The 27,684-nt window shown below is 46.4% G+C and overlaps 1 protein-coding gene and 1 pseudogene across 3 annotated transcripts in view; both read left to right on the top strand.

The window, feature by feature from the left end:
• ITGB5 (integrin subunit beta 5) overlaps positions 1-27,684 on the top strand; it is a 112,171-nt gene that overhangs the window by 8,062 nt on the left and 76,425 nt on the right. For 2 of the 3 annotated variants that reach the window (XM_028091290.2, XM_028091289.2), the window contains exons 2-4: positions 2,919-3,004; positions 12,568-12,772; positions 21,750-21,999. In XM_028091290.2, the coding sequence (XP_027947091.1) occupies positions 2,919-3,004; positions 12,568-12,772; positions 21,750-21,999 (541 nt within the window). Of the gene's footprint in view, positions 1-1,553; positions 1,573-2,918; positions 3,005-12,567; positions 12,773-21,749; positions 22,000-27,684 lie in introns of those variants that run through there. The other variant, XM_088024852.1, reaches the window with a different exon arrangement.
• Positions 9,487-10,841, top strand: LOC148165016 (alpha-enolase pseudogene; annotated as a pseudogene).

The following is a 27,684-nucleotide window of genomic DNA, read 5'->3' as shown; positions in this document are numbered from 1 at the left end:
TCTCTCTGTCAAAAAAATAAAATCTTAAAAAAATAAAATGAGAAAGGAATTTGTCAATGCAGGAGGCAGGCCGGCCCAAATTCCCAGTGGGCTGGATTCAGAGACCTGCTTGGTTAGTGTTTGGACCTGGGAAGGGCTCTTCTTGCTGAAATGAGGTTATGCGTGGTGGTTGGTCCCAGCTTGTTTCTCCAAAGAAATGTGTTCCAAGGCCAGGGCTTGCACCTAGTGGGTCCTGGCGGTGAGATTGGGGTCCCCCAGCTCTGGGGGTGTGGTAGCTGATGGGGACCAGGGGCCCAGAGTTCAGGGTTGGGGTCTCTGCCTGGAGGAAAGCATCTGACTTTACCGTCTCTGAGCCTCCAAAGCCTCCTTTCTTCCCAGCATCTTTGGTCCTGCCAGTTTCTCCTTCTTTCTATCCCGGTGGCCATTCTTACCCCAAATGGTGTATGTTCCCTCTAGTGTTCCTCGGGGATGACACTCCCTGTCACTCGGTTTCTGTTTTTTACTGCTAGTGGCAGGGAAGAAGCAGGGAGTTAAAATTAGCAAGTTGGGGAAATGCTGCAGTTTCAAGATGTCTTACAATAACTGTTCCCCCCCCACCCTGGGATCTTTTAAAATTTTTTATGTTTATTTAAAAATTAATTTTATTTTTTTTATTTAAATTCCATTAGCCAGCATATAGTACATCATTAGTTTCAGATGTAGAGGTCAGTGATTCATCAGTTGTGTATAACACCCAGTGCTCATGACATCACGTGCCCTCCTTAATGCCCGCCTATCACCCAGTTACCCCATCCCTCCACCTCCCCTCCCTTCCACACCCTCAGTTTTTGTTTCCTATGATTAAGAGTCTCTTATGGTTTGTCTCCCTCCCTTGTTTCTTCCCATTCAGTTTTCCCTCCCTTCCCTTATGATCCTCTGCACTGTTTCTTATATTCCACATATGAGTGAAACCATATGATAATTGTCTTTCTCTGCTTGACTTATTTCACTTAGCATAATACCCTCCAGTTCCATCCGTGTCGATGCAAACGGTGGGTATTCATACTTTCTGATGGCTGAGTAATATTCCATTGTCTGTATGAACCACATCTTCTTTATGTATTCATCTGTTGAAGGGCATCTCGGCACCTTCCACAGTTTGGCTATTGTGGACATTGCTGCTATGAACATTAGGGTGCAGGTGCCCTATCTTTTCACTATGTCTGTATCTTTGGGGTAAATACCCAGTAGTGCAATTGCTGGGTCATAGGGGAGCTCTATTTTTAACTTCTTGAGGAACCTCCATACTGTTTTCCAGAGTGGCTGCACCAGCTTGCATTCCCACCAACAGTGTAGGAGGGTTCCCCTTTCGCCACATCCTTGCCAACATCTGTCATTTCCTGACTTGTTAATTTTAGCCATTCTGACTGGTGTGAGGTGGTTATCTCATTGTGGTTTTGATTTGTATTTCCCTGATGACAAGTGATGTGGAGCATTTTTTCATGTTTCTGTTGGCCGTTTCTATATCTTCTTTGGAGAAGTGACTGTTCATGTCTTCTGCCCATTTCTTGACTGGATTATTTGTTTTTTTGGGTACAATAATTGCTTTTATGGTGCTTTGCGGCATTCACTGTATTTTCTCCTCCACTCTCCCTTTTTGGCTCTGTTTTTCCTGTTATACTTTGGGCCCTTCTTTGTAGGGCTGGTGGCCCTGGATTTCTTTTTTCCAGTTCAGTGGGCCTCTCTCCTTTTGACATTTAAGGCAATGACTAGGAGAGACCAGCGGGTCCATTAGCGCTATGAGGGCTGAATAGAGCCATTTTTATTCAGAGAAAAACCAACATGTTCTGCTCTTTGTCAAAAGAAATGTATCCTTGATGTTTCTGAGAGGAAGGGGAAAAATGGTTAAGTTTCACCAAGGATACCTGTGCTGCTGGCAAGGTTGAGAAAGGGTGGGGACTGGGTGTGGGGTGGGGAGTTGAGGGGGCAGTGGGTTTAACTTCACCACCAGAGGGGATTGGCCTTGGTTGAAATAAGTAGCTTTTACAATGATAAAGAAATTTCCTTCTAATCTTAGTTTCTGATGTTTTATTAGGGATGGGTTTTGAATTTGATCAAGTGCCTTTTCATTACCCAGTGAGGTGATGATATGGTTTTTCTTATTTGACCTACTAGTAGGTATACTGAATTAAGGAATTTTCTTTATTTTAACCCAACATTGTATTCCCTGGGCACGTTCTTCCTTAAGGGTTCTGCTGGCTTCCTTTGGTGCACTTGGATTTGGTGTGATAGTACTTGATTTAGGATTTTCTTTTCTTACGCCAGAAGAAGATCAATCTGTTCTTCATTTCTCTCTCTCTCTTTCTTTCTTTCTCTCTCTCTCCCTCCCTCCCTTTTTTTCTTTTAATTTTATTTATTTGAGAGAGAGTGCACAGAGGGAGAGTGAGAGGGAGAAGCAGACTCCATGAGGAGCAGAGAGCCTGACACAGGGCTTGATCCCAGAACCCTGAGATCATGACCTGCGCGGAAGGCAGACCCTTAACTGACTGAGCCACCGAGGCATCCCTCTTTCTTTTCTTTCTTTTTTTTTTTTTTTGGTACTATTTCTTTTTGTCATTTTGGGTGGACTAAGTGTAATGAGGCCTTCAGTGAGGGAGGACCTACTGTGTTATGGGGGTGGAAATCCAGGTGGTCCAGGAAAAGAAATGGGAGTTGCTAACCGAAGTGTGCATGCTCGGTGGGTGCTTCAAATGCTGCCAGTGCTTAGCCTCAGCCCATGTGCCTTACCCTGCAGTCAGCCCAGGGCCCTGTACCCTTCAGCCTTACCCAGACTCCCTGCTAAAAAAAGGAAGTGGCTCATCCTCCCACCCCATTCAAAGGCCTCGTCAATAAGGTTTATGGCCAGGAACTAATTGGTGCATCTTTATCTTTCTTTGAAGGTCTCAACATATGTACTAGTGGAAGTGCCACCTCATGTGAAGAATGTCTACTAATTCATCCAAAATGTGCCTGGTGCTTCAAAGAGGTATGTGGTGGTGTGTGTGTTGGGAGGGGGGGAGTGGCGGGGAGGGGGCGGCCTACACCCGGCACCCAAGTTGACTGCACAGAGAAAGGGGGCACGGATTCTGCAGGCTGCCTCTTCTTTTTCCCAGGGTGATGACAAAGCTACATTTTTATAACATGCTAAATTCAGTCGGGGCTTTAGATAGTGTTGAGTGTTTTAATCCTATTTTAGGAAAGCAAGACCTTCCTTCCCTTTTGTGGGGGAGCCAGTATGACTCTTGTATAGTTTCCTGCTATTTGGTAAAAGATCTGAGCATGTGAAGTGAGTTTGTTGTATAATAGTTCAAAACACGTGTAAGTGGGTGGCATGTGGATGGAGGCCAGGCGTCTTCATGTGGCTTATCTGAGGATATGAGTATTATGAATCGGCCTTTATGGTATAATTAAAAATAATGGTTGCTGTTTCTTCAGGCCCTGTAAGAAGGGTTACAAGTTCAGGGAGATGTTAGGCATATTGCTGTCATAAAGCAGGACAAATACCAGAACTTGGTGGGCTCATCGGCAAATGATCAACTTCTAAAATTCCTGTCTCGAAGGAAGTTCTGGGTCACTTTTTGAAATTGTTGTTAGAACCACAGGGCACAAACCTGCCTTGCACAAATGTACTGTTAAGGTTGTTATTTTTTCTTTTTAAGTTTTATGTATTTATTTTAGAGATAGAGCATACAAGTGGGGGGAAGAGCAGAGGGAGAAGGACAAGCGGACTCCGTGCTGAGGGCAGAGCCCAACCTGAGCTGAAATTAAGAGTTGGACACTTAACCCACCGAGCCACCCAGGTGCCCCGGTTAAGGTTATTTTTTAGAGAAGCTAAGACTTGTCATCTTGGACTGGCTCAGTCTCTGCAGTTCAGTGCACGGTACCTATCAGGATAAGAGATGGCTCCTGGGAAGCTGAGTGTCTTTGCCACGATGCAGCCTCAGAGGTCTGGGGATGGGTTCGACCCCATAAGTTTATTCCAATAAATCATCCCAAAATAGGAACTTCATTGTATTTGTGCTTAATTGTGGTGTGTTTGTTGTGAACTTTCTTTAAAACCTTTCACTGGTATCCTGTGCCCAAGCTCCATGGCCCCTTCCTGCTTCCCCGCCATTGTCCCTTGCCTGCCCACAGCACTTTAGTCAGAGGGAACTACCCGAAGATCCCCAGAGAGCCCTGCCTGATGGACGCCCTCATGGTTTTCCCTATGCTGCTCCTTCTCTGGAAGGCCTTCCTGGCTTCCCCTCCTTTCCCTGACCAACGTTTTGTCGTTGCGTTTTCGAGAATCAGCTCGGGACTCATCTACTCTCTGAAGACTTCCATGGTTTTTCCCAGACACGTCCATCCACCTCTTCATGCATCAGTCTGCCCAGGCCCTTTGATAGGAGAATGTTCTCTCTCTCTCCCAGAATGTGAGGGCAGCGGTTTTATCTGTTTTCTTCATTGCTGTATCCCCAGTACCCAGAGTGTTGTCTGGCACACAGTAGTTGCTCAATAAATATTGACTGAAGGATTTCACTGGATTGCTATTTATTGCGTGTCTGCATGTGCAGGCCATGATCTCCTCCTCATCTCTTTTTTGATAGCACTTATAGCCTCATGTTGTGTTGATTTGTTTTCATGCCTTTGACTGACTCAATCATCATCTTCTTGGAAACCTGAACTGTGTTTTATTCATCTTGGACTCCTCAGATCCAGCCAAGAATCTGGCAGAAATTCATAGTTGATAAAAGAGATGGGCTTAAACAACATGTAGTTAGAAAACCAAAGTTTAGGGCGCCTGGGTGGCTCAGTTGGTTAAGCGACTGCCTTCAGCTCAGGTCATGATCCCGGAGTCCTGGGATCGAGTCCCGCATCAGGCTCCCTGCTCAGCTCTCCTTCTGACCCGCTTCCCTCTTGTGCTCTCTATCTCTCAAATAAATAAGTAAAATCTTTAAAAAAAAGAAAAAAGAAAGAAAAGAAAACCAAAGTTTATTTTTAATTTTAATTTTTTAAAAAATTATTTATTTGAGAGAGAGTGAGCATGAGCAGGGGGTGAGAGGCAGAGGGAGAGGGACAAGCAGACTCCCCACTGAGCTTGGAGCCCGACATGGGACTCGATCCCAGGACCCTGAGATCACAACCTGAGCTGAAGTCAGATGCTTAACTGACTGAGCCATCCAGGCGCCCCTGGAAAACCAAAGTTTAAATCTCAGTTTTGCCATGCTTTACTCCCAGTTTCCTGATGTGTCAAATGATGGTGACAGTTGCCACCCTCCGGTGTTCCTGGGAGTATAAAACGAGATGAGTGCGTGAGGGGGCTTTGGGATGGGACTGCTAGTGAACAGAGTGAGTATTGTCCAGCACACTGCTGCTGTCATCCATGGCACCTTCTAGTAAATGGAAACAGTGGGATCTGGAAGCCAGGGTCAGTTGTCTACTTTACGTTTCTTCCTCTCTTGTGCTAGTGCTTCCAAGAGTCTGATGTGCTAATGTTGATAGTCAATGACATTATCTCGAGGAGCCTTGCATTGCCCCAGCCCACACGTGGGTTTCCTCTCTCGCCCGGCGGTTTCCCTGGGCTTACACGGAGCCTCAGTCTTGGCTGCAGAACTTCCTGGGACGCCTGCACGGAAAGGCAGCTTCCCATTTTCTTTGGGGGTGAACTGCCCTGGGGCCCGAGTGTGTTTCAGGGAGCTGGGTTTGGACAGTTCGGGAGTGGTTTTTGATCAACCTCTGCCCTTCAGCGAGACAGAGTAAGTGTGGCTGAGGGCCTTCCCAACCATGGTATCTGCCGAGGGTGTATGATGTGTGTTTACACTGAGGGCTGGTGCCTCGTGGACGGTCAAGGAGGGCCAGGCTCCTAGCCAGTGTGTTCATGTGGATTCGGACCCGCGCACCTGTCGTTGCCAAACACCAGCGCGGCGTAATCGCAGAACCTGTTCCCCTGGGACTCCCCTGCTCCTGATCTCACAGAGCTTTCTTACTTTACTTGAGGTGGGGTGGGGATCCTTACTCTGCATTTAACATTCCTTGTAACCTAATTCCACCTCTCTACCCAGTCCGCCCTCCCATTCCTGTGTTCTCCCACCGGTACTGAATTTGAGTCTGCCCATACCCAGCTCCCACTCAGCACTTCTTGCTGGTTTTCTACTCCGTTCTGCTGCATGGCCTTTGTTTGTTTGTTTGTTTAAAGATTTTATTTGGGGGGCACCTGGGTGGCACAGTCGGTTGAGCATCCAACTCTTTTTCTTTTTTTAAGATTTTTATTTATTTATTTGAGAGAGAGAGCACAAGTGAGAGCACAAGTAGGGGGAGCAGCAGAGGAAGAGGGAGAAGCAGACTCCTTGCTGGGCAAGGAGCCCGATGCGGGGATTGATCTCAGGACCCTGGGATTAGGACCTGAGCCGAAGGCAGCTGCTTAACCGACTGAGCCATGCAGGCGCCCCTCACATCCTACTCTTTATTTCACTTTGGGTCGTGACCTCAGGGTCGTGGGATCGAGCCCTGCGTTGGGCTGCACACTCAGCACAGAGCCTGCTTGGTTTCTCTCTCCCTCTCCCTCCGCCTCTCGCCCTGTGCTTGCTTACCATCTCTCTCTCTCTCATAAAAAAATAAATCTTTAAAAAAATTTTTTAAAAATAAAAAGATTTTAGAGTTGCCAGACTCTCTGGTACTCTGAGACCAGGAGTGGGGGCAGGCCGCCTGTCCTTGCCTTTCCTCGCCTGCTCCCACTGCACACCTCAGCCCCTGTCCCTAATTCATTCTGCGTGACACTCCTTTGTGCCCTGCTTCTCAGCCAGTGTGAGCATTGTGGGTGCTGTTTGTACTGCACTGGATAAAACACACAGCAGATCCGGCAGCGTATTATCCATTTTGTCTGTCATTTTTTTTCAAGTGGAAATCTGCCCCTGATCTGAGATTGTAAGCCTCACGGCCCAGCTAGCTATGAGAGGAATTTGCAGGGCAGAGTGTGTGTATGCTTTCCCGGCAAGGCCCAGGGCAGCCCACCTTGTTTCCACTCACACTTTCTTGCCAACCACCCAGTCACATCACTATTGCTACTTGCAAGGAGAACCAGGAGAGCGGATGTAGCTGTGTGCCCAGGAAGACAGAGGGAGCATAGGGTTCGTGCTGGAAGCAGGGAGGCCAGTGTGGCTTGCAAAAGGACGGTGGTTTAGGAGAAGTGGGCAGGGCTGAAGGACCCAGACTCCCTGTGAGGATAGAAAGCAGAGTTGTTGGGAGTGGGAGAGGAGACAAAGACAGGCTAGGAGATTGCACGCAGGGCTGGGGAAGTGGGGAGGCTGCTGGGCATGACAGAGAGACACTTTGAGGTGATGTGGCCACGACCAGCACATGCTGCTGAGAAACCAGAGGGAGAAGGGCCAGGGAGGCAAGGCTACTGGCCTGTGGCGTTTAGATGGAAATGGGGTTGGGATGGAAGAAGACCGGGGAAATGTAGGCTGGGGTGAAGGGTCTTTGCCTTGGAAGTAGACATGGAGAAGCAGAAACGAAGGGGTCAGTAGGGCTGGAGGCAGGGAAGCAAGACAGTGTTAGAAGTTAATTGGACACTTAGGTAGTCAGGACCAGGGTCCCCGACAAGAACACAAAAAGGCCGGGGCAGCTAAGACGAAACCACACTAGCATCCTCTTTTACAGCTTAGACAGGACCACAATAGCATCCTGTAATGGGCTGAGTGGACTTTCGGGGGAAATTATGGTGTCCACGGTATCGAGGAGACATTGCCTGTATGCTCCTTTGAGCTGGGAGGAAATGAAGAAAAGAGCATTCACTCCAGCTCACAATAAAATACAGATTCTTTGAGAGAAAATCTCTTTGTGGTCCTGAAAGGAATAATCGTGGCCTATTGTAGATGCTTCATAAATATTTGCTCAGTGAATTAAATGAGCCGACTGAAAGCTGACAGAGGGATTTCTCCATCCCCCAGGCAGAGGGTGGTGTGTTGCTCATGCGCAGATTTTGGTTTGCGACGCTTACCTTCTGCCCTCCTCCGCCCCCCATCCATGAGGGCTCTGTGGAGCAGGTGTGGCCCTGCCCTATCCCAGGGGAAAGCCCCGCCTCAGAGGGCAGTCAGCTCCCCCGCCTGCGCCCATCTCTCTGCCAGGCTCCCTGCCTGTTCACCAGTTTATTTCTTCCATCTTCATCCCAGAAATTGGGCCTGTCTGCCTCCTTTCCTGCTGGGGTTCCTCTTCTCCCACCCCTGCTGTTTCAGAATCAAACATGAATCCGTCCTCCCCCCCTTCCCCAAACCAACACCCACATCTTTTTAGAGTTTCGGCCTTCAGCAAAAGGCAGGGTGGTGTGCGGATACCGTCACGATAGTGTGGCCCACTCAGACAAACCTGAATGAACCCCACCTCACTGGCTAGGATGCGGGCTCTGGCTTTCACTGCAGGGAGAGAGGTTTTGGTGAACCAAATGTCCAGGGAGTTAGGTGTTACAGTGTTACGGCCAACAGTGGATCTCATCCTGTCCTCCACTTCATAGGCCCTGGAGCAAGGAAAGGGGAGCAAGTTAAAATAAAAAGGGATCCGACATTTGGAACACTTCCCTTGTCTTTATGTTACCACAGAGTGACTAAAAGCCATAAAAGATGTTTCAAGTTCCTGTTCCCATTCTGTTGCTTCTCTTGGAAGTTTGCCTGTAATGCCGTTTCCTTTTATGAGTCCTTGGAGGGTTGATGGATGCATTTCTGGAGACCACGGACAGATGCTTCCTCCATGAGCTGAAACTCCATCCAGCTCAGAGCATCAGGAGCATCTGCACACAGTTGCGCTCTGCCCCAGTAGAAGCCCTTTCTGAAACTAGTTTCCATTTTTCCATGTTGAGATGAGGTCCCCCCCCTCTCCTTCCATACCTGTTTTTCTGCATAAGAGAGAATGTTTATCCTCCAAGTCTGATAGATGGCAGGAAGATCTCTGCCTTGGGGGCAGCAAGGAAATACTAAAATCAGAGGGATGGGATCTGTGGAGCCAGAGTTTCCTACTGCAGCATTCAGCCGTGGCCTTCGTTGAGATGGAAGGGAGGCGATGCCAAGAGCCCTGGGGTCCAGGCAGCTGAAGCCCAATGAACTTGAGTTTCTTGGATGAACTGAGGCATGAGCTTTGGCATGTGGGCCTCTGATTCCTCACCCATAGAGAGCAGGACTGGCACCAGGCGATGGATTCAAAGTCCCTTCCTCTTGGAACTTGCTGTCTTCTGGCACCTGGATGAGGGCCCAAGTGTCAGGTCTCTGGCATCTGAAGGACGATCTAGAGAAGAGCTCAGGAGTAGAGGAGGAGGAGAAACACTTGGGCTTGTGGGGTCAGCATTCCCAGCTGGGCCTGCAGCACTCTCTGTCCTTTTCTTGGGCAGCAAGCAATTAGTTGTGGCTCTTTTCAGATTCTGTGCCAGATGGACCCTCAGCTATGTGGGAATCCCACTGCTGAGGTTGCTGCCTTACTCTCAAAAGGTGCTTCACACCTGCCATGCCCAGAGGCGCTTCAGGGGGTGTCTTTGAGGCCTCAGAGCCCTGCGACAATGACAAGATTCAATATATAGGTAAAGGTGTCTCAAAGGCTGTTGAACACATCACTGAAGTCATTGGGCCTGCCCCAAGTAACAGGACACTCAACTTTGTGAAATAGGAGAAGGTTGACAAACTGATGATAGAGATGGGTGGCACTGAGACTAAATCTGAATTTGGTACAGGTGCCACAGTAGGGTGTCCCTTGCTGTGTGTGCCGCTGTAGCTGCTGAGAAGGGCTCCCTGTGTTGTCCCATTGCTGACTTGACTGGCACTTCTGAAGGCACCTTATGAGTTGCAGTTTGTTTGTTTGTTTAATAGTAGTCTCTATGCCCAACATGGGGCTTGAACTCGCCACCCCTAGATCAAGAGTCTCTTGCTCTACCGACTCAGCCAGCCAGCCACCCCGCAAGTTGCAGTTTTAATGTGGTCGTTGGTAGTTCTCATACTGGCAACCAGTGACAATACGAAGGTTGATGGCCCTGCCGTGCCTGTGCAGCAAACTTCCGGGAAGCCATGCGCGCTGGAGTGGAGGTGTGCCACAACCTCGAAGAATATTATTAAGGAGAAATAAGCTATTACCAATGAGGGGAATGAAGAGAGCCTTATTCCTAATATCCTAGAGATTAAAGAAGCCTCAGAGCCTCTAGAATAGAGTTAGGAAAGCCGGACACACAGATCCACTTGTAATTGGCATGGGTGTGGCTGTCTCTTGAGTTCTTCAGGTCAGGGAAGGATGACCTGGACCTTAAGTCTCCCGATGATCTTAGCAGGTACATCTTCCCTGGCCAGCAGGTGGCCCTGTACAAGTTCTCCATCAAGGACTGGTAGCATCTGTTAAAAACCCCTTTGAGCAGGATGACTGGGAAGCTTGGGTGTTCACTGCTAGTGCAGGTGTCCGGGCAGTAGGGCATGATCTCGACGGCCAAGCTGAAATGAATTGCCAAGGCTGTGGATTGGGAATCCTTCAACTACCTCCTGCTTAGAGTGAAGCAGGTTGGCTCTGTGACCTAGTCTATTCCAGAATGCAAGCTGCTTCAGACCAATGGGAGGGGTGTCGGGGGTTGCCATCACTCCGGGGTGACCAAAGATGCTTTCATTGCCAACCTGGTGGCAGAGTTTTGCCCTGGACTGCTCAAGACAGTGTACCTTGAGAGTCAGAACTGGGCCGAGCACAAGCAGCTCGTCAGAACTAGAGTAGCTGGCAGCAAGCAAGGCTCAGGACACCAGGTGCCAGCAGGAAGCTCGGAAATTTTCACCGAGGAGGCTCTGAGCAGGCGAGCCCCTGAGCCCTTCCATCTCTGGACAGCCAGTTAGACTTCCGCTGCAGACAGCTCCAGACAGCAGACCACTACTGCAGGGCCCTCACGAGGTTACCTCTCCTTTCCCTGATCCCTGGGCTTTGTCACTGCTTTATTAGAATTTCTACATCAGAGCCAAGCTCAGCTACTTGGAACCCAGTTTGGAAAGCCTAGCTTTGAAATCTTGTATCATTTCAGGGATACCTATGTTAAGCTATGATATTTATTTTCTCACCTGGTCCACGAGTGTCTGGAGCCACTTAGACTTACAGCACCAAGATCTCCAGGGGTGAAACAAAAAAATTCAATTATAAAATAAACAACAACAACAATCACAGAGGCCCAGAACAACACATCTGGTTTCACTTATATAAAAACACTGCAAATTCTTCTTGACTTCTTAGTGTTGAATGTTGTGAAGGCTCAAACGGGCATTGGCTAGCCCTGGGGCATCCTAGACCATGGCGAAGGGCGAGTTCTCCGAGTCTCTGCTTCTGCCAGCAGTCTGGCTCCTAAAACAGCAGGGAGGACACTTGACTCAGCTGAGGCTTTCTGGCAAAATGTTACAGAGGGGAGAGGAAGCGGTGAGCATCATAACTCCTCCAGCAATCAGGAGGAGGATCTGGGCCAGCGCCGGCATCCAGCCAGCTGGTGGAGGCGATCTTATTTTCTACATGCATCAGTGAGAGGGTGTGCAGAGAGCATCCTGGGTTTGCTTTGCTGTTAAAAATTCCCTTACTGGAAAACGATCAATACTTCCAAAGTACCATATTTTATAATACAGTGTGTTATTTCATTTTAAAGTGAATGGCCTAAACTCCTGGTGCCCCAGATAAAGTTGGGTCATCCTGATATCTAGCCTTCTCCTAAATCCAGCTTAAGAAAAGAAAGATTTTTGTCTTATCAATGTGGCTTTATTGTTCAAAGAACAGTAAAGATGATAAAAGAAAAAATGTAATTTTAGTCCCTCTACACTAATGCCTCAGTTATCTTTATTTTTAAAGGTTTTGTTTTGAATCCTAATGCAGATACAATTTTTTTTTCTGATTTTTTTTCTTGGTATGTTTTGAACTTTCAGTCTTCATCATTTTGAATGACTGTGTCATCTATGGAGGTGGTATACCATGTTTTTCTTATGATTGAGGGATTTAGGTTTCTAAGATCATGCTATTCTCCATGACACTGCAGTATGTATCTTACAGAGTTTCCCCTTTCTTTTGACTGACTTCTTGTGATAAATTCCTGGGACTGGACCACTGGGTCAAAGGGTACAATGTTTATTGCCATGTTGTCTTGCAGAATGGTTGTGTAATGTGCAGTGCCTGCAAGTTAACTCTTGATTGCTGAATGATAACTACTTGTCTACTTATATAGTATCTTTAAAACATATTAAGTTGTGCAACAGACCATTTCAGTTACTTTCCTCCAGCTAATCGTGCAGACAGACCCCTTTTTTTTTTTTAAGGAGAATTTTGATCATTAAAGTAACAACGAAACCGAACATTTTTATTACGCATTTACAGTTTACAAAGTGCTTTTGTATCCAGCACCTTCATTAACCCTCGTAATCCTCAGTGAGGCATTTGGGGTACGTGTTATCATTTTCACCCCTTTCGGGCAATGAAAATGGAGTGCGGAGCGTTTCAGGTGCATGCACCAGATGCTGATGGGTCCACACCCCGAGGTGCTCTGGAAAGACAGCCTGACCACTCTCTGCCCTCTTCCTTTGTTGCCGCACTTAGGACTTCGGCAGCCTGCGCTCCGTCACCTCCCGGTGTGACTTGAAGGCAAACCTGGCCAGAAACGGCTGTGGGGGTGAGTTTGAGAGCCCAGCCAGCAGCACTCAGGTCCTGCGGAGCCTGCCTCTCAGCAGCAAGGGCTCCAGTCCCGCCAGCTCAGATGTCATTCAGATGACACCGCAGAAGATTGCCCTGAACCTGCGGCCAGGTGAGTGCCCTGGGGAGGGAATGGGTTAATAATGGGAAGGTGAGCTGGGGCAGGCTGAGACCAGGGCCGGCAGACGGAAAGGCTTGGTTCCCAGGCCCCAGGAAGCAGAGTATAAGGCCCCTGTGGACAGATCGGCATCTTTGCTATTTGTTTATTGAGGTAAAATATATGTAACATAAAATTGAGCATTTTAACCATTTTAAGGTATATAGTTCAATGGCATTAAATACATTCACCATGTCTAACTATCACCACCGTCCATCTCCAAAACTTTTTCATTATCCCAACCTGAAACTCTGCCTATTAAACGCTCATTCTTTTTTTTTTTAAGATTTATTTATTTATTTTAGAGAGAGAGAGAGAGAGCGCGCGCATGAGAGAGCGTGCACGTGTGTTCTTCAGAGCACGGGGAGGGGGAGAGGGAGAGGGAGAGAAGCAGACTCCCTGCTGAGCAGGAGCCCCTTGACCCTGAGATCATGACCTGGGCTGAAGTCAAGGAAATCAAGAGGTGTAGGCTTAACGGACCGAGCCAGCCAGGTGTCCCTTAACACTAGTTCTTGATTCTACCTCCACCTTCACTCTTGGCAGCCACCATTTTACTTTCTGTTTTGATGAATTTGACTGCTTGAGGTGCCCCATATAAGTGGACTCATACAATACTTTTACTTTTGTGTCAGGCTTATTTTACTCAGAACATGTTTTCAAAGTTCATCCGTGTTGTAGCGTGTGTCCGAATTTGCTTCCTTTTTAAGGCTGAATAAAACTCCATTGTATGTGTATGCTGCATTTTGTTGGTCCATTCATCCATCAGTGGACGCTTGAGTTGCTGCCACTTTTGGCTATTATGAATAATGTTATTGCATTTTATGGGAGGATACTGCTAGGTTTACTCCCTAGTTAATGCAAGTTTCTCAGGAGAGTGCTGCTTCCAGGAAAATGTATTTTTTCTTGTCAGCAAATTCCATTTGAGTCCATGGCATTCTGAAGGGACAAACTTTTAGAGTAGTGTTATCTTATAACCCTAGAGCTCCTGCAAGCCCTAGAACTGACTGTGATATGAGGAAACTAACGGATTTTATGTACCTACTGTGTGCTAAATACCTGGCCTATTCTAAGGCAGCTAAGACCATTTTACACATGAAGAGCGACCTGCTGAAGGTCTGCCAGTTAGAAATAGTGACTCTGATTCCACTCCAGGTCTTTGCGATTACAAAACTGGCTTTTTTTAGTTTACCACTTTTTAAATATAATATTCTTTTTTTTTTTTAAGATTTTACTTATTTATATATTAGAGAGTGAGCGAGAGAGAAACAGCATGAGAGGGGAGAGAGTCAGAGGGAGAAGCAGGCTCCCCACTGAGCTGGGAGCCCGATGTGGGACTCGATTCCAGGACTCTGGGATCATGACCTGAGCCGAAGGCAGTCGCTTAACCAACTGAGCCACCCAGGCGCCCTAAATATAATATTCTACATATTAGAATTATGATGTCAAAAAGTGGATATGCATGTGTTTAAATTAAAAGTGTCACATTTTGAGAGAAGGTAGCTTATTTCCAAATTCCTTTGATTTTTAGCCTTTTCTTCTATCTCACTGCCTAAGAAACCATTGGCAATAACTACTTCCAGATGATTGATTGAGACTTCAGGGCCGCTTGGAGCTGGTGGCAAGATCATGGATGTGATTGGCCATCCTGGGTTCTAGCGCTGGCTCTGTGCCTAGCTTGGAGGTCCTGGGCAGGTTACCCCACCCCTTCACATCTCAAGGTCTTGGTCACCTTCATTCCTCACAGCTACGTTCAGAGGCTTAAATGAGACTTTTTGTATACATACACTTTAAAAAGTTAAAATTACCATTATTTTCAGAGAGTAGTGGCCAAAGATGCAGATTCTGGAGTCAGCGAGGTCTAGGTTTGAATAGCGATTCTCAGTGTCTCAGAGATGGATTTAGCCCAGCGCTGCCATCCTAAGTGCTTAGACATGCTTGTTGTTGCTGTCATCATATATTTAAAAATGTTTTATTCTGCCTATTGAATTGTCTTGGAAATAAGAAACAAAAGGAGGTGTACGTGGCCCTGCTAGATAGAGAGGCACAAGCTACTAGATTGCCAGGGATTAGTGCAGGGATTAGTTGAGGCTGCTATTTTTACAAGTCATCCACTGTAAGGGACACTTAGCCTTTTTGTTTGGTGAACTACCACGCTGAGAGAGAAGGAAGGGAGCCCTTGCAAAGCTGTGTGACTGGGTAGAGAAGAGAGAAGAGTCAGCTGAGTCTTTATGTGGGCAGCTATTTGGCAATGTCCTCTGGGTTAAGATAACTCATCTCCATACATGAAGACAGGCTCAGGGTCAGGGGCTGTGACCTAGAGGGGATGTGGGAATTGTGGCAGATGATTAAGATCCTGGAACATCGTGTGGAATAAAAGTAGCTGTCAATTAAGGTGAATGATGTATCTTCTTTTGTATTTACAGTATAACAGTAACTGAAAGGAAATTCTTGAGAAATCATCCACTTTCATGCGATGTTGTTTTTCATTTTTACTGGACCCTGTCTCTATTCACATGTTCATAATTTTCATAACACTTAAAATGTATTTATAATCATGCACTGTCTTCACTTAATAATTAACAAAGACCAAAATTCACATCGCCAACCAAGTTTATAGCTTCAGGTCATCATCAGGGGAGGTTCTTAACTTATATTTTTGGAACTCCTCATTTAGAATTGCTCTCAGAGCCTCTGGTTTTCTAAGAAATATATTCCTTCATGGTGGCAAATCCTTATTCTTTAGGGTAGATTTAGTTTAGGAAGAAGCTGGAGGGACACAAAGTCAGAGATGCCACAGTTTCAATCCTACTTAAAATCAGAATGAAGGTGTGACTCTGAGGCGGAGAGACTGTTGTTTGATTTACCAACCAGCTTTTTAAACAGCCCCCAACGAGCAGTTAAAGAAGTGACTGGAGTGAAGGCAGCCTTCTTGGGCAGAGTCCTCTTGGCATCACATGTATGCACAATACTGACTTATGCATAAAGCTCAGTGTATGTTCACTTAAGGGAGAAGGAAATCAGTTTTATTTTGATATGCTTGTGGTGGTTGTTAGAAAGAGCTCCGAGTCATCATATATATATAAGAAATGTTTTCTTTTGCCTATTGAATTGTCTTGGAAATAAGAAACAAAAAAAGGGTGTAAGTGGCTCTGCTGGACAGAGAAGCACAAACTACTGGATTGCCAGGGATTAGTGCTGGGATTAGCTGAAGTTGCTAATTTTATAAGTCATGGTATAGTCACATCTCCTGCTAAGCATTATGATACAGTTTCTGGTATTGGAAATAAAATAGAAAGCATGATCCTGTTTTTATACAAAATCATGACATGGGTGCTGTGTGTGAGCTCTCTGGTTGTGTGGAGGTCAAGGTAATGGAGGGGTTGGCTGCCCAGTTAAAATACACCCAAATTGTGAGGTTGTTTGTAGAGCTGAACACTTGGAGGAGATCTGATGAAAATAGGAATTCCTAAAGGTCTAGAATCGTGTGAATTTGTTTGTCAAATATAGAAACACCTGAAGCCAATGAAGCCTCTTAAAATCTTGAAAATTTTAATATTTTTAAAGAGACAAATCCCAGGTATTTATTTGGAGGAAGAAGAGAATGTTATGTTGCAGTTAGCAACATTCAGTTTACCAAGTGCATAGTTAACCTCAAGTTAGTCATCCCCTGACTCTGCTGAAGGCTTTCAGATCTAGTGGTTGGTTTTTCCATTATTTATTTTTAGCAATCCTTTTTTGTCTCCTCCCTTGCCCTGCTCCCCCATACCTCATAATAGATATTTGTTGAGTGAAATGTAACACTTTGCCAACCTTAGACTAGACTAGTCAAAGATAAGCCTCCGCATAATATGAGTGATGCTTCAGGAAAGCAAAGTTATTGTTCTAGGATAAGCCTAGGGGGAAAAGAAGAAAAATTTTCCTCTGTGTGGAACTTTTTGTTTTGGTTTTCTTTCTTTTCTTTCTTTCAAATTAAGATGTGAGTCACATACCATAAAAGTCACCATTTTATTTTTATTTTAAAAAATTATTTTTTAATTTTTTTAAAGTTTAGTGATCTCTGCTCCCAATGTGGGGCTCAAACTCATGACCCCAAATTCAAGAGTTGCATGCTTTTTTTTTTTAAAGATTTTATTTATTTATTTGACAGAGAGAGAGAGACAGTGAGAGAGGGGACACAAGCAGGGGGAGCGGGAGAGGGAGAAGCAGGCTTCCCGCCGAGCAGGGATCCTGACGCGGGGCTCGATCCCAGGACCTCGGGACCACGACCCGAGCTGAAGGCAGATGCCTAACAACTGAGCCACCCAGGTGCCCCTACATGCTCTTTTGACTGAGCCAGCCAGACGTCCCAAGTCGCCGTTCTAAAGTTATATAATTCAGTGGTTTGTAGTATATTTGCAACATTGTACCACCATCACCATTGTCTTATTCCAGGACATTTTCCTCACCTCAAAAAGAAACCCTGTATGCATTAACAGTCACGCCTTATCTTTCTCCTCCGTGGGCCGCGGTCAGCCCTAGGCAACCACTCTACTTCCTATTTCTATGGTTGAGCTTATTCTCAACATTTTATATAAATCATATGATGGATGGCTTTTTATGTCTGGCTTCTTTCACTATGCACAATGTCTTCAGGATTCATTGATGTTGTAGCATTTATCAAGACTTCCTTCCTTTTTATGGCCAAATAATATTCCTTTGTGTATGCACAGATATGCCACATTTTTGCTGATGAATATTGCAACTGTTTTCACTTTGGGGCAGTCATGACTAATGCTACTGTGAACATTCATGCACAAGTTTTTGTGTGGACATGTGTTTTCAATAATCTTGAGTATATAACTAGGAGTAGAATTGCTGGGTCATATGGTAATTCTATGTTTAACTTTCTGAGGAACTGCCAAACTTTAAGCAGGATTTTGTATAAACACAGGATCATGTTTTCCATTTTGTTTCCAGTCCTGGAAACCGTATGTCAGGAAAACAATCTTAAAAAATTCTTAACGAAGGATATAAACTTTAGAATAAAGCTTATTGAAATGATAAATAAAAGGCTAGTGGTGATTTTGAAGCACTGGGGCAGTTAGAAAGGGTTTACTTAAGTCATTAATTTTCCTCTTTTAGCTCATTGACTAGTAATTTTGTTTTTTCATATTAAGTGTTTTATTTTGAAATAACTATAGGCTCACAAGAAGTTGCAAAAGTAATAGTGCTCTTACATACCCTTCCCAGCTTTCCCTGATAATGTTACAAAACCCAAGTGCATTACTAAAACCAGGAAATTGACATTGGTACAGCACTAGTAACTAACCTAGAGGATTGGTTGCTTTTGAGATGGGTTTCCTGCCAGCCCTTACATGTGCTGCTTTTTCCCCCTCTCCTCCCGGGTTCTACTTTGGAGGTGCCAGTTACCTGACTTCGGTATTGCTTCTGTCACCCAGACTGACATAGTATATACTTTATTAAAAAGTCTAAGAAAGACTTGATGGTAGATGGATAAGAGGTTGGCTAATATAGAATGTTTGTGCCTTCCCCCCAACATTCATCAATTGAAATCCTAACCCCCAGTGTGATGGTATCAGGAGGTGTAGGGTCTTTGGGAGGTGCTTAGGTCATGAGGCTGGAGCCCTCATGAATGGGATTAGTGCTATGAATTTAAAAAGACCCCCAGAGGGCTCTCTCCTCCCTTCTGCCATGTGAGGTCACAGCAATAAGTCAGCAGTCTTACAACCCAGAAGAAGGTTCTTACCAGAACCCAACCATGCTTGCACCCTGATCTTGGACTTAATTAGAGGCTTCAGGACCATGAGAGAGAAATTTCTGTTGCTTATAAGCCCCCAGTCTATGGGTACTTGTTAGAGTAGACCAGATGGACCAAGACTGGGTTATTTTCAAGGAAACTAGGAATGCCAGGCCCTAATATTCGGGGCAGACACTGGTAGAGGCCAATCATGTCTTCACATGGTTCCTTCCTTGGTTCCATCCGTCAAGAGTCAGAATTCTGCAGTGAGGAGTGGGGTGCAGTATGGCACACCGGCCTTGTCCTAGACCAGGGAGACAATTCTTTGGTTCTAGGTGTGGATTTAATTCTGGGATACTAATTACCTTCTGCTCCAATAAACAGAAGAGCTAGACGATTGTCCTAAGGTGTGCACCTGGGCCCTAATTCCGTGTTCAGCTGAGGTCCTGTTTGTAATATAGCTGATTTTAATGTGTCCCTTCTTTCTTTCAATTTTTGGCACAGAAGGGTAATTCTGAGGAATCAAAAACTACTTACATTTATTTGGGGATGGCAAGAGTCTTTATTGGTTGGAACACTACTTTGTCTGAACATTTGAACAAAATTCAGTCTTAAAAATACCAGAAGTTCATGGTGGAATTCGCTCCTTCACTCCCTCTTCATTTTTTTTTTTTTAAGATGTATTTATTTGTTTATTTGAGGGGGGAGGGGCAGAGGGAGAAGGAGAGAATCCTCAAGCAGACTCTTCCACTGAGTGCGGAGCTCCACGTAGGGCTTGATACCATGACCCTGAGATCACGACCCTAGCCGAAATCAAGAGTTGGCCACCCAACCCACTGAGCTATCCAGGCACCCTGACTCTCTCTCTCTCCACTTTTGATTGAAGGGAGGGCAGAGAGAAAACAAACTTTGAAAGTACATTTCAAGTGGTTGGTTGATACTTGATTACAGTAGGAGAACCTACACTTAGGAACTGAGCAAGCGGTAGGAATTCTGCACAAAGCACTGTTGGAGCTGGGGGCTTTGGAAGTGGGAAAAACCAGGACACAGGAGGGACTGCTTGCCGCATCCTCACAGCTGCGAGGTGGTCAGCTTTTTTGGGGTGTGTGCTTCGTCTCCTGTGTTTGATCCTGCCATTGGCCCCAAGTGGCGGGGGGGGGCGGGGATATGTGGAATGGCCCCAGAGAAGAGGGCACAGCTGCAGGGGAGGACGAGCCCATCGTGGTCTGAGATGGAGAGGGAGGAGGGAGGACTGTGAGCTGGGGTGGCATCACCGGAAGCAGGTGCTGACCGAGCCCTGACGGTGAAGGTGAGAAGGGCTCTGTTCTTTGCTGGACACATGGACGTAACATGACTCAAGTGGCGGGCACAGAACTGCATAGCTGGACGTACTGCCGGAGTGTGTCTAAGTGTGCGTGGTTCTGGCAGTGTGTCCAAAGGTGGAAAGTGGGCCCCAGACTTTCTCTCTGCACGCAGCAATGGCCTCTTCTTGAGTCTGCTGACCTTGCTCATAGAGGGGCTGGTGCACTGGTGCTTAACTCCCACACTTAGCACTCACACTGAGAATTGCTCCAGGAATGTTGGTCCTTCCAAAATCTGCTGACACAACATCCCGTTATTGCCAGGGCCCCCTGAGGAGTTTGTAGCATTTAAATTCAGGTATAGCTGAGGCAGCAGTAAACCCTCATTCTGAACGCTGATGCTATTACCCTCTTTCTTACACCCTTCCCTTTTTGGAAAACTGGGAGAAATACTTCTGCTTAACATTTGCAACCCCCAAATGGGGAGGGGTATGGGTACTTACTCAGTAATCAATTTCTCTTAGAATTTGATGCTAAGAGCTTTCTCACTTCAGAGTAGATACCTGCTTAGCACAGACAGACTTGTGTGTCACACCTTGTTTCCCTTTCTGGAAAATGTGGAGTTAAACTTAATGCCCAAGGCTATAGGCACAAGTTTCTGGCAGAATTTTCTGTCTCCCTTTTGATCCCTACAGGAAATTGCTTTAATAACTGACTTCTGGGGGCACCCCAGGTGGAAGTTTTCCTACTATAGAGGCATTTGTGTGATGTTAGGATACGTTGTTTCCTTTGATCCCCACAGTAATTAACATCCTCCCATTTTACAGATCTAGAAATTGAGCAGCAAATTTAGAGGAGCCTGAAGTCTCCCCAGTTCTTGTTGACAGGGTTTGAATTCCAACCCAGCTCTTGTTCTCCAAGCCCAGTACCCTCTTCCCTCCCACAGGTGCCTCGCCAAGTCCAAGGCGTTCCCGACTTCCTGGTCCTAAAGTGCTCATTAGTGCATTACTCATAGTCCACAAAAGTGGATTCTGGATAAAAGAAGATGTAGTTGGGAACTTTGGGGGAAGGGCACAGGCGAGAGAAAATGCAGAAGCCTCTTTGAAGAGGTGATGGGGGTCGGACAGAGCAGACATGATCGCAGGTTCTGCCTATTGGGGGTCTGTGGTCTGTCCACACAAAGACCAAGGAGGCACTCCCCTACCCCACGTTCTCCTCCCTCCTGCCCCTTCCCCACCGTGATGTGTCATCCAGGGCTGGGAGGGGCTCAGTGCTGGGACCTGCTCTGTCTGCCTGATGGGAACCAGAGGCCGACTTTGCAGCCGTCCAGAATTCATTCTGGAAGAAATCTCCAGCATTCCTCTGCTTGAGTCAAGTCTGATGGTTTTTAAAAATAGGCTCCTATCAACAGGCAACCCAAACGACGTCAGTCTTGAGGAAGCTAGAGCAGTACACGCAAAGACAAGTCCAGGGAAGCAGGCTCGGTGCTGTCACTCAGGCAACAAATAGTAATTATAATAATTATACTTCATTTATGTAGGCCTTTGCTGCTGGCAAAACACGGCTCTCCACAGGAGTGCTTCATAGCCTTAATCAGTTTTTCCATTGTATCGCCAAGGGCACTGCCGCTCAGGTTGCACCCCTGGCCAAGGGACAGAGCTGGAACTCGGACTGAAATCTTTTGGTCATTTGAATCTCCATGGTCTAGTTAATGCAACATGGCCTTGTCTGGGGTGGGAGGAGGAGAGGGGGCACATGGGATTGGGGTCCTTATCCTGCAAGTTCTAGAAGGCTTCTGCTTGCTGCTGGGACCAGCTCTGAAAACGAAATCCATCCCTTCAGCCCCCAGCAAGTTGGATGACCTCTATTGTGCACGGCCTCTCTGTTGGCACAGGTGACAAGACTACTTTCCAGCTGCAGGTTCGACAGGTGGAGGATTATCCTGTGGACCTGTACTACCTGATGGACCTCTCCCTGTCCATGAAGGATGACTTGGACAACATCCGGAACCTGGGCACCAAGCTCGCCGAGGAGATGAGGAAGCTCACCAGCAACTTCCGGTTGGGGTTTGGGTCTTTCGTAGACAAGAACATCTCCCCTTTCTCCTACACAGCGCCGAGGTACCAGACCAATCCATGCATTGGGTGAGTGACCGGTCATCCTTCTGTTGGGTATTTAAGGGTGGGAGAAGGGAGTAGCAGGAACACTTAGCCCAAAGAAAGGACTAGGGAAGGCCTATTTGGAGGCGGTGGGAGAGCAGACTTAAGTGTTTAAACTGATCAACGATGACCCAGTACTGTCCCTCCCACTATGTGTGGAGACATGAACTGTTACAAGGCTGTAGGAAGGTGTAATGATCATAGCTCATTTGTTTTCCTGCCTGTCTGACATAGCACTGTTTTTTTTTTTTCTTTATCTTAACCCATTCTTTTTTTTTTATTATTATGTTGTGTTAATCACCATACATTACACTGTTAGTTTTTGATGTAGTGTTCCATGATTCATTGTTTCCATATAAACACCCAGTGCTCCATGCAGTACGTGCCCTGTTTAATACCCATCACCAGGCTAACCCATCCCCCCACCCCCTCCCCTCTAGAACCCTCAGTTTGTTTCTCAGAGTCCATAGTCTCTCATGGTTCGTCTCTCCCTCCGATTCCCCCCGCTTCATTTTTTCCTTCCTGCTATCTTCTTCTTCTTCTTCTTTTTTTTTTTAACATATAATGTATTATTTGTTTCAGAGGTACAGGTCTGTGATTCAACAGTCTTACACAATTCACAGCACTCACCATAGCACATACCCTCCCCAATGTCTATCACCCGGCCACCCCATCCCTCCCACCCCCCACCACTCCAGCAACCCTCAGTTTGTTTCCTGAGATTAAGAATTCCTCATATCAGTGAGATCATATGATACATGTCTTTCTCTGATTGACTTATATCGCTCAGCATGATACCCTCCAGTTCCATCCACCTTGTTGCAAATGGCAAGATTTCTTTACTTTTTTTTTTTTTTTTAAAGATTTTGTTTATTTATTTGAGAGAGAGAGAGAGAGAAACAGTATGAGAGGGGAGAAGGTCAGAGGGAGAAGCAGGCTCCCCGCTGAGCCGGGAGCCCGATGTGGGACTCGATCCCAGGACTCCGGGATCATGACCTGAGCCGAAGGCAGTCGCTTAACCAACTGAGCCACCCAGGCACCCAAGATTTCTTTACTTTTGATGGCTGCATAATATTCCATTGTATATACATACCACATCTTCTTTATCCATTCATCTGTCGATGGACAACTTGGCTCTTTCTGTAGTTTGGCTATTGTGGACATTGCTGCTATAAACATCGGGGTGCATGTACCCCTTCGGGTCCCCACATTTGTATCTTTGGGGTAAATACCCAGTAGCATAGCACTGTTTTCTAGATTAAGACAATGCTCTCAGGAAGTGAATACCCAAGGCATTCAGGGAAGGAGTGGGCAGAACAATGGAGACTTTCCTCTTGCTTGGGGTGACTGAGGTGCTTGAGGATAAGGGAATTATTTGTTGTTTATGTAAATATAACTTAACCTTGACAAAATGAAATGGAAACTCTGTGTTTTAAAGGTATGACTTTTTTCCCATCGTAAGTCAAGTACTTGAACTAGAAAATATTTGACAGATTATCAGCAGGAATTTCTAACTACCACAACAAACAAATCCAAAAATATGTCATGATAGAAGTTTATATTCTGGGGCGCCTGGGTGGCTCAGTCGGTTAAGTGTCTTGCCTTTAGCTCAGGTCAAGATCTCAGGTTGAGCCCCACATCGGGCTCCCTGCTCAGTGGGGAGTCTGCTTCTCCTTCTCCCTCTGCAGCTCCTCCTGCTTCTGTGCACGCGTGCACTCTCTCTCTCTCTCTCTGTCAAATAAATAAAATCTTAAAAAAATTTTTTTATTTCCTGCTCACCTAAATCCGGATGGGTCTCCTGATCAGTGGACACCTCTCTTCCAAGCAGGGACTCAGGGACCCAGGCTCTGTCCACCTGTACTTCTTGATCTTCCCCACGTGATTTTTAGTCATTGTGTCTGGACGATTGCTCCTAGGTGGAGCTTATGGGCTAGGGCTGAGTGGCTTTTGCCACTTCTGCTCCTGTATTTTATCAGATAGAACGGAGTTCTAACAAGGAGGCTGGAAAGTAGGTTAGCTGTGCCCAGGAAGAAGAGGAAGCAGGATTGGTGAACAGGACTCTGCCATCGTGTACTTGTGGGGGGGCGGGGTGGAGGGTCACGGCTGCCAACTCCCTAAGGCAACCTTTGTAAGGTTGGTTTGTTTCTCATCTTGCAAATGTTCCCATAAATGTCAGGATGATGTGGTCTGACAGTGAGTGGTAACTTCCAACTCTTTTTTTCTCATCCCCACATCCAACTTTAGTCAGGCTTTGGGATGTAAGGCCCCAGAGTAGTTATTAGACAAGAAACAGCCAAGACTTAGCTTCTTACCAAGTGTCAGGCACCGCACGAAATGCCTTGTACCATATGGATTATCTTATTTAAATCTCATGACAGTGTTTTGAGGTCTCTACAGTAGATGTGAGCCATACTCCGCAGATGAGGAGACTGACACTTGGAATCAACAGCTAAGCCGAGATTACACAACTAGTAAGGGATGAACTCGGGGCAAAAGTGAAGACAAACTGCTTTCAGAGTCTGCATTCCCAGTAATAACAGTGCTTGCTTTTCCCCATCCAAGTCACACAACACAGATGCTTTACCTGAGTCCAGTCAGAAGGCTAATTAATACCCGACCCTCAAGGTGCTTGCCTGAGGGCAGTGTTAGGTGATGCTACTGTAACAGTCCCCAAATCTCAGTGGCTCAGCACCATCCAGTTTATTTCTTGCTCGTATAAAATCTGATGAGGGTTGAGCTGTTTTCCGTGGCAGCTCTCCTTCAAGTGGTGACTTGGATCCAGGCTCTTCTACCTTATGCTGGCATTTTCGATCCTTGGGTTACTTGGCTGCCGTATGGAGGAGGAGAGCTGTTCCTAAGCCCCGACCCTGCCCAACTCCCCAGCTCATCTTCAGCAGCTTCAGCAGCTTCAGCAGCTCCCAGCCCTGCATGGGGCTCGGTGGTCAGGATGCGGTTGTGTTTATGCTGATAATACATGTTCTCTTTAATCTTTTTGGACCCTCTGTGCACTTTCCTTGAAGCTCCCTTAGATCTTCCCTTAGGGCTTAGGAACTGACACAGTGGTGGGAAAAATCAATAAATAAGAAAAAGGTTTAAATACAAAAGCAAGTCTAAGTTTCTTTTCTTTTTTTTTTTTTAAACTTTTTATTTATTCATGAGAGACAGAGACAGAGAGAGAGAGAGGCAGAGGGAGAAGCAGGCTCCCAAGGAGCAGGGAGCCTGATGCGGGACTCGATCCCAGGACCCCGGGATCATGACCTGAGCCAAAGGCAGACGCTTAACCATCTGAGCCACCCAGGCACCCAAGTCTAGGTTTCTTAACTCCGAAGAGGCCTAGGTGTCATCATTGGCTGGATTTAGCTTCCTCCTGGTCACAGGCGGCTGCTGGCTTTATCAGTCTGGTCCCGTCTCCAAGGCACCTTCAGCCGAGGCTCAGCACCAGATGTCCTCTTGCTGGAGTTTTACTTCTGAGCAGGTGCAGCAGCATCTTAACCAAAACTTTTCTGGGGGCGCCTGGATGGCTGAGTTGCTTAGGCGTCTGCCTTCGGCTCAGGTCATGATCCCAGAGTCCTGGGATCGAGCCCCGCATGGGGCCTTTTGCTCAGGGGGGAGCCTGTTTCTCCTTCTCTCTCTGCCTGCCACTCCCCCTGCTTGTACTCTCTCTCTGACAAATAAATAAATAAAATCTTTAAAAAACAAACAAAAAAAAAACCAAAATCTTTTTTCAGTTCATCAAGAGTAGTGATTGTGTCTGCTTCTTTTTCACTTCTGCCCTCTGATTGGGCCCTGTCTGCTGATGGACAGGGTGTGTCTCCACAGTCATTTTCCAAGGACCCTCCATTCACTGTGAGATATGCTAGATTGGAAGCCCAGAGAGGATGAAGGACCAGCTCTGGGAACTCAGCATTCGAGTAGTCAAGGTTATTACACACTGCTTTTCCAGGGTCCTTCTCTATGCCCTAGAAGGCAGAACCAACTGTAGACAGTGAAAGTCTTCACAGTGAGCACAGGCACACCGGAAGACTCACAAGATAGGAAATCTAGTGAAGAATGGGAGTTTTGAAGGAAATATCAGGGATAAGTTAGGCCAATCTCTCTTCTCCAAGCTGGGCACCACGTCAGGGAGTCGCTCTGTGGGTCGGTGAGGCAGAGATTGAGCTCCCCACGGTCAGGCACTGGAACGTGTGCAGTGTCCCAGAGATCACTGCTCGTGGGGAGAAGCGCGAGGTGGCTGTTCTTGTGTCTGGTCCAGCCTGTGTGTGCTTTGTTTGCCTTTCTAAGTTTTCATGGTCTGGTAGCACTGGGCTTGAACCACATGCTTGGCCACTGCTGTCCCTACCGCTCTCTCGTGTCACAGCTGATCTGCCTCACTTGTTTGCCTTTCACCCCTGGTGAGGTGCACGTTGTCTGTGATCCTTGCCTATTCTTTTCCTTCAGCTGGTGTGCAGGGGAAGGTCACAGGGTTCTTCTCGAGCTCCAGTGGCATCTTCAGTTGGGTTTTTCTCCCCTGTGGGAGTGGAAACAGCAGAAGCCCCCAGGAAGTTCAGGGAAGATAGAGTCAGGAGGGAGGGACTTAGCCTCCTATGCAGGACACCTCAGAGAAAAGAGAGCCAGTTTTTCCTGGGGCTTCCCTAAGGTTTGTCCCTCCTCTTGCTCCAGACATTCCTGCCAAAGGATCAAAGTCCTAGACTCATCTCTTCCTATCTTAGAATGTGCTAGAAATGCCAGAACTGAAGTAAGTAGTCCCGGGTCTTCCGTAATAAGAAAAAAGACATAGTATAATTTAATCATCACATTGAAGAACTGTTGAATTGCTATTCTCATTAACAGGAAGAGTGTCACTGGGAAAAGTCATGTGGTGCTCACATACAGGATTTGAAGGGCGAATGCAGCGTGTCATCTCTGGCCTTGAACGCATTTTCTTTTGCTAGAGGTATCAGGCTGTTACTGAAATACATGTCATGTCTTGGGGCACCTGGGTGGTGCAGTGCGTTGAGCGTCTGATTCTTGCTTTTGGCTCAGGTAGTGATTTTGGGGTTGTGGGATCGAGTCCTGCGTCGGGCTCAGTGCATAGTCTGCTTAAGACTCTCTCCCTCCTTCCCTCTCCCCGCCACCCTGCACTTGTTTGCATGCTCGCTCTCTCTCTCTCTTTCTCTAAAAATAAATCTAAAAAAAAAGAAAAGAAATACACGTCATGTCACATTTATATGTGGGATCTAGAAAAGTCAAATTCATGGAAACAGAGTAGACTGGTGGCTGCTGGGGGCTGGGAGATGGGGGGAAACAGGGAGACATTGGTCAAAAGGTGCAGACTTCCAGCTACAAGAGGAAGATGTTCTGGGGGTGTAATGTGCAGCACGGTGATGATCGTTACTACTTGGAGCATACACTTGTATACTTGGAAGTGGTTGAGAGCGTAGATCTTGAGTGTTCTTGCCACACACACACAAATGGAAATATACATGCAAAAATCTGCACAAGTGAGATAACACATCATCCTTCATCATTTGTGTTTTTTCTTACCCTTCCTGTATTTCTTCCAAGGGGTCATAGTATTTCTTCTCCACCTTGATGGTATGATTTCATTGTCTTCTGGCATATCTTGCGGCGGACGAGAAGTCTGCTGTCCGTCTAATGGTTTGCCCTCTCTCTGGTGGCTTTTAATACTTT

Source organism: Eumetopias jubatus, unplaced genomic scaffold, assembly GCF_037043125.1.
Source record: "Eumetopias jubatus isolate StellerSeaLion01/CBP00866 unplaced genomic scaffold, mEumJub1_p1.0 scaffold_1, whole genome shotgun sequence".
Taxonomy (NCBI): Eukaryota; Metazoa; Chordata; class Mammalia; order Carnivora; family Otariidae; genus Eumetopias; species Eumetopias jubatus.
The sequence above is the reverse complement of the archived record's forward strand: the minus strand, read 5'-3'. Positions and strand labels throughout refer to the sequence as shown.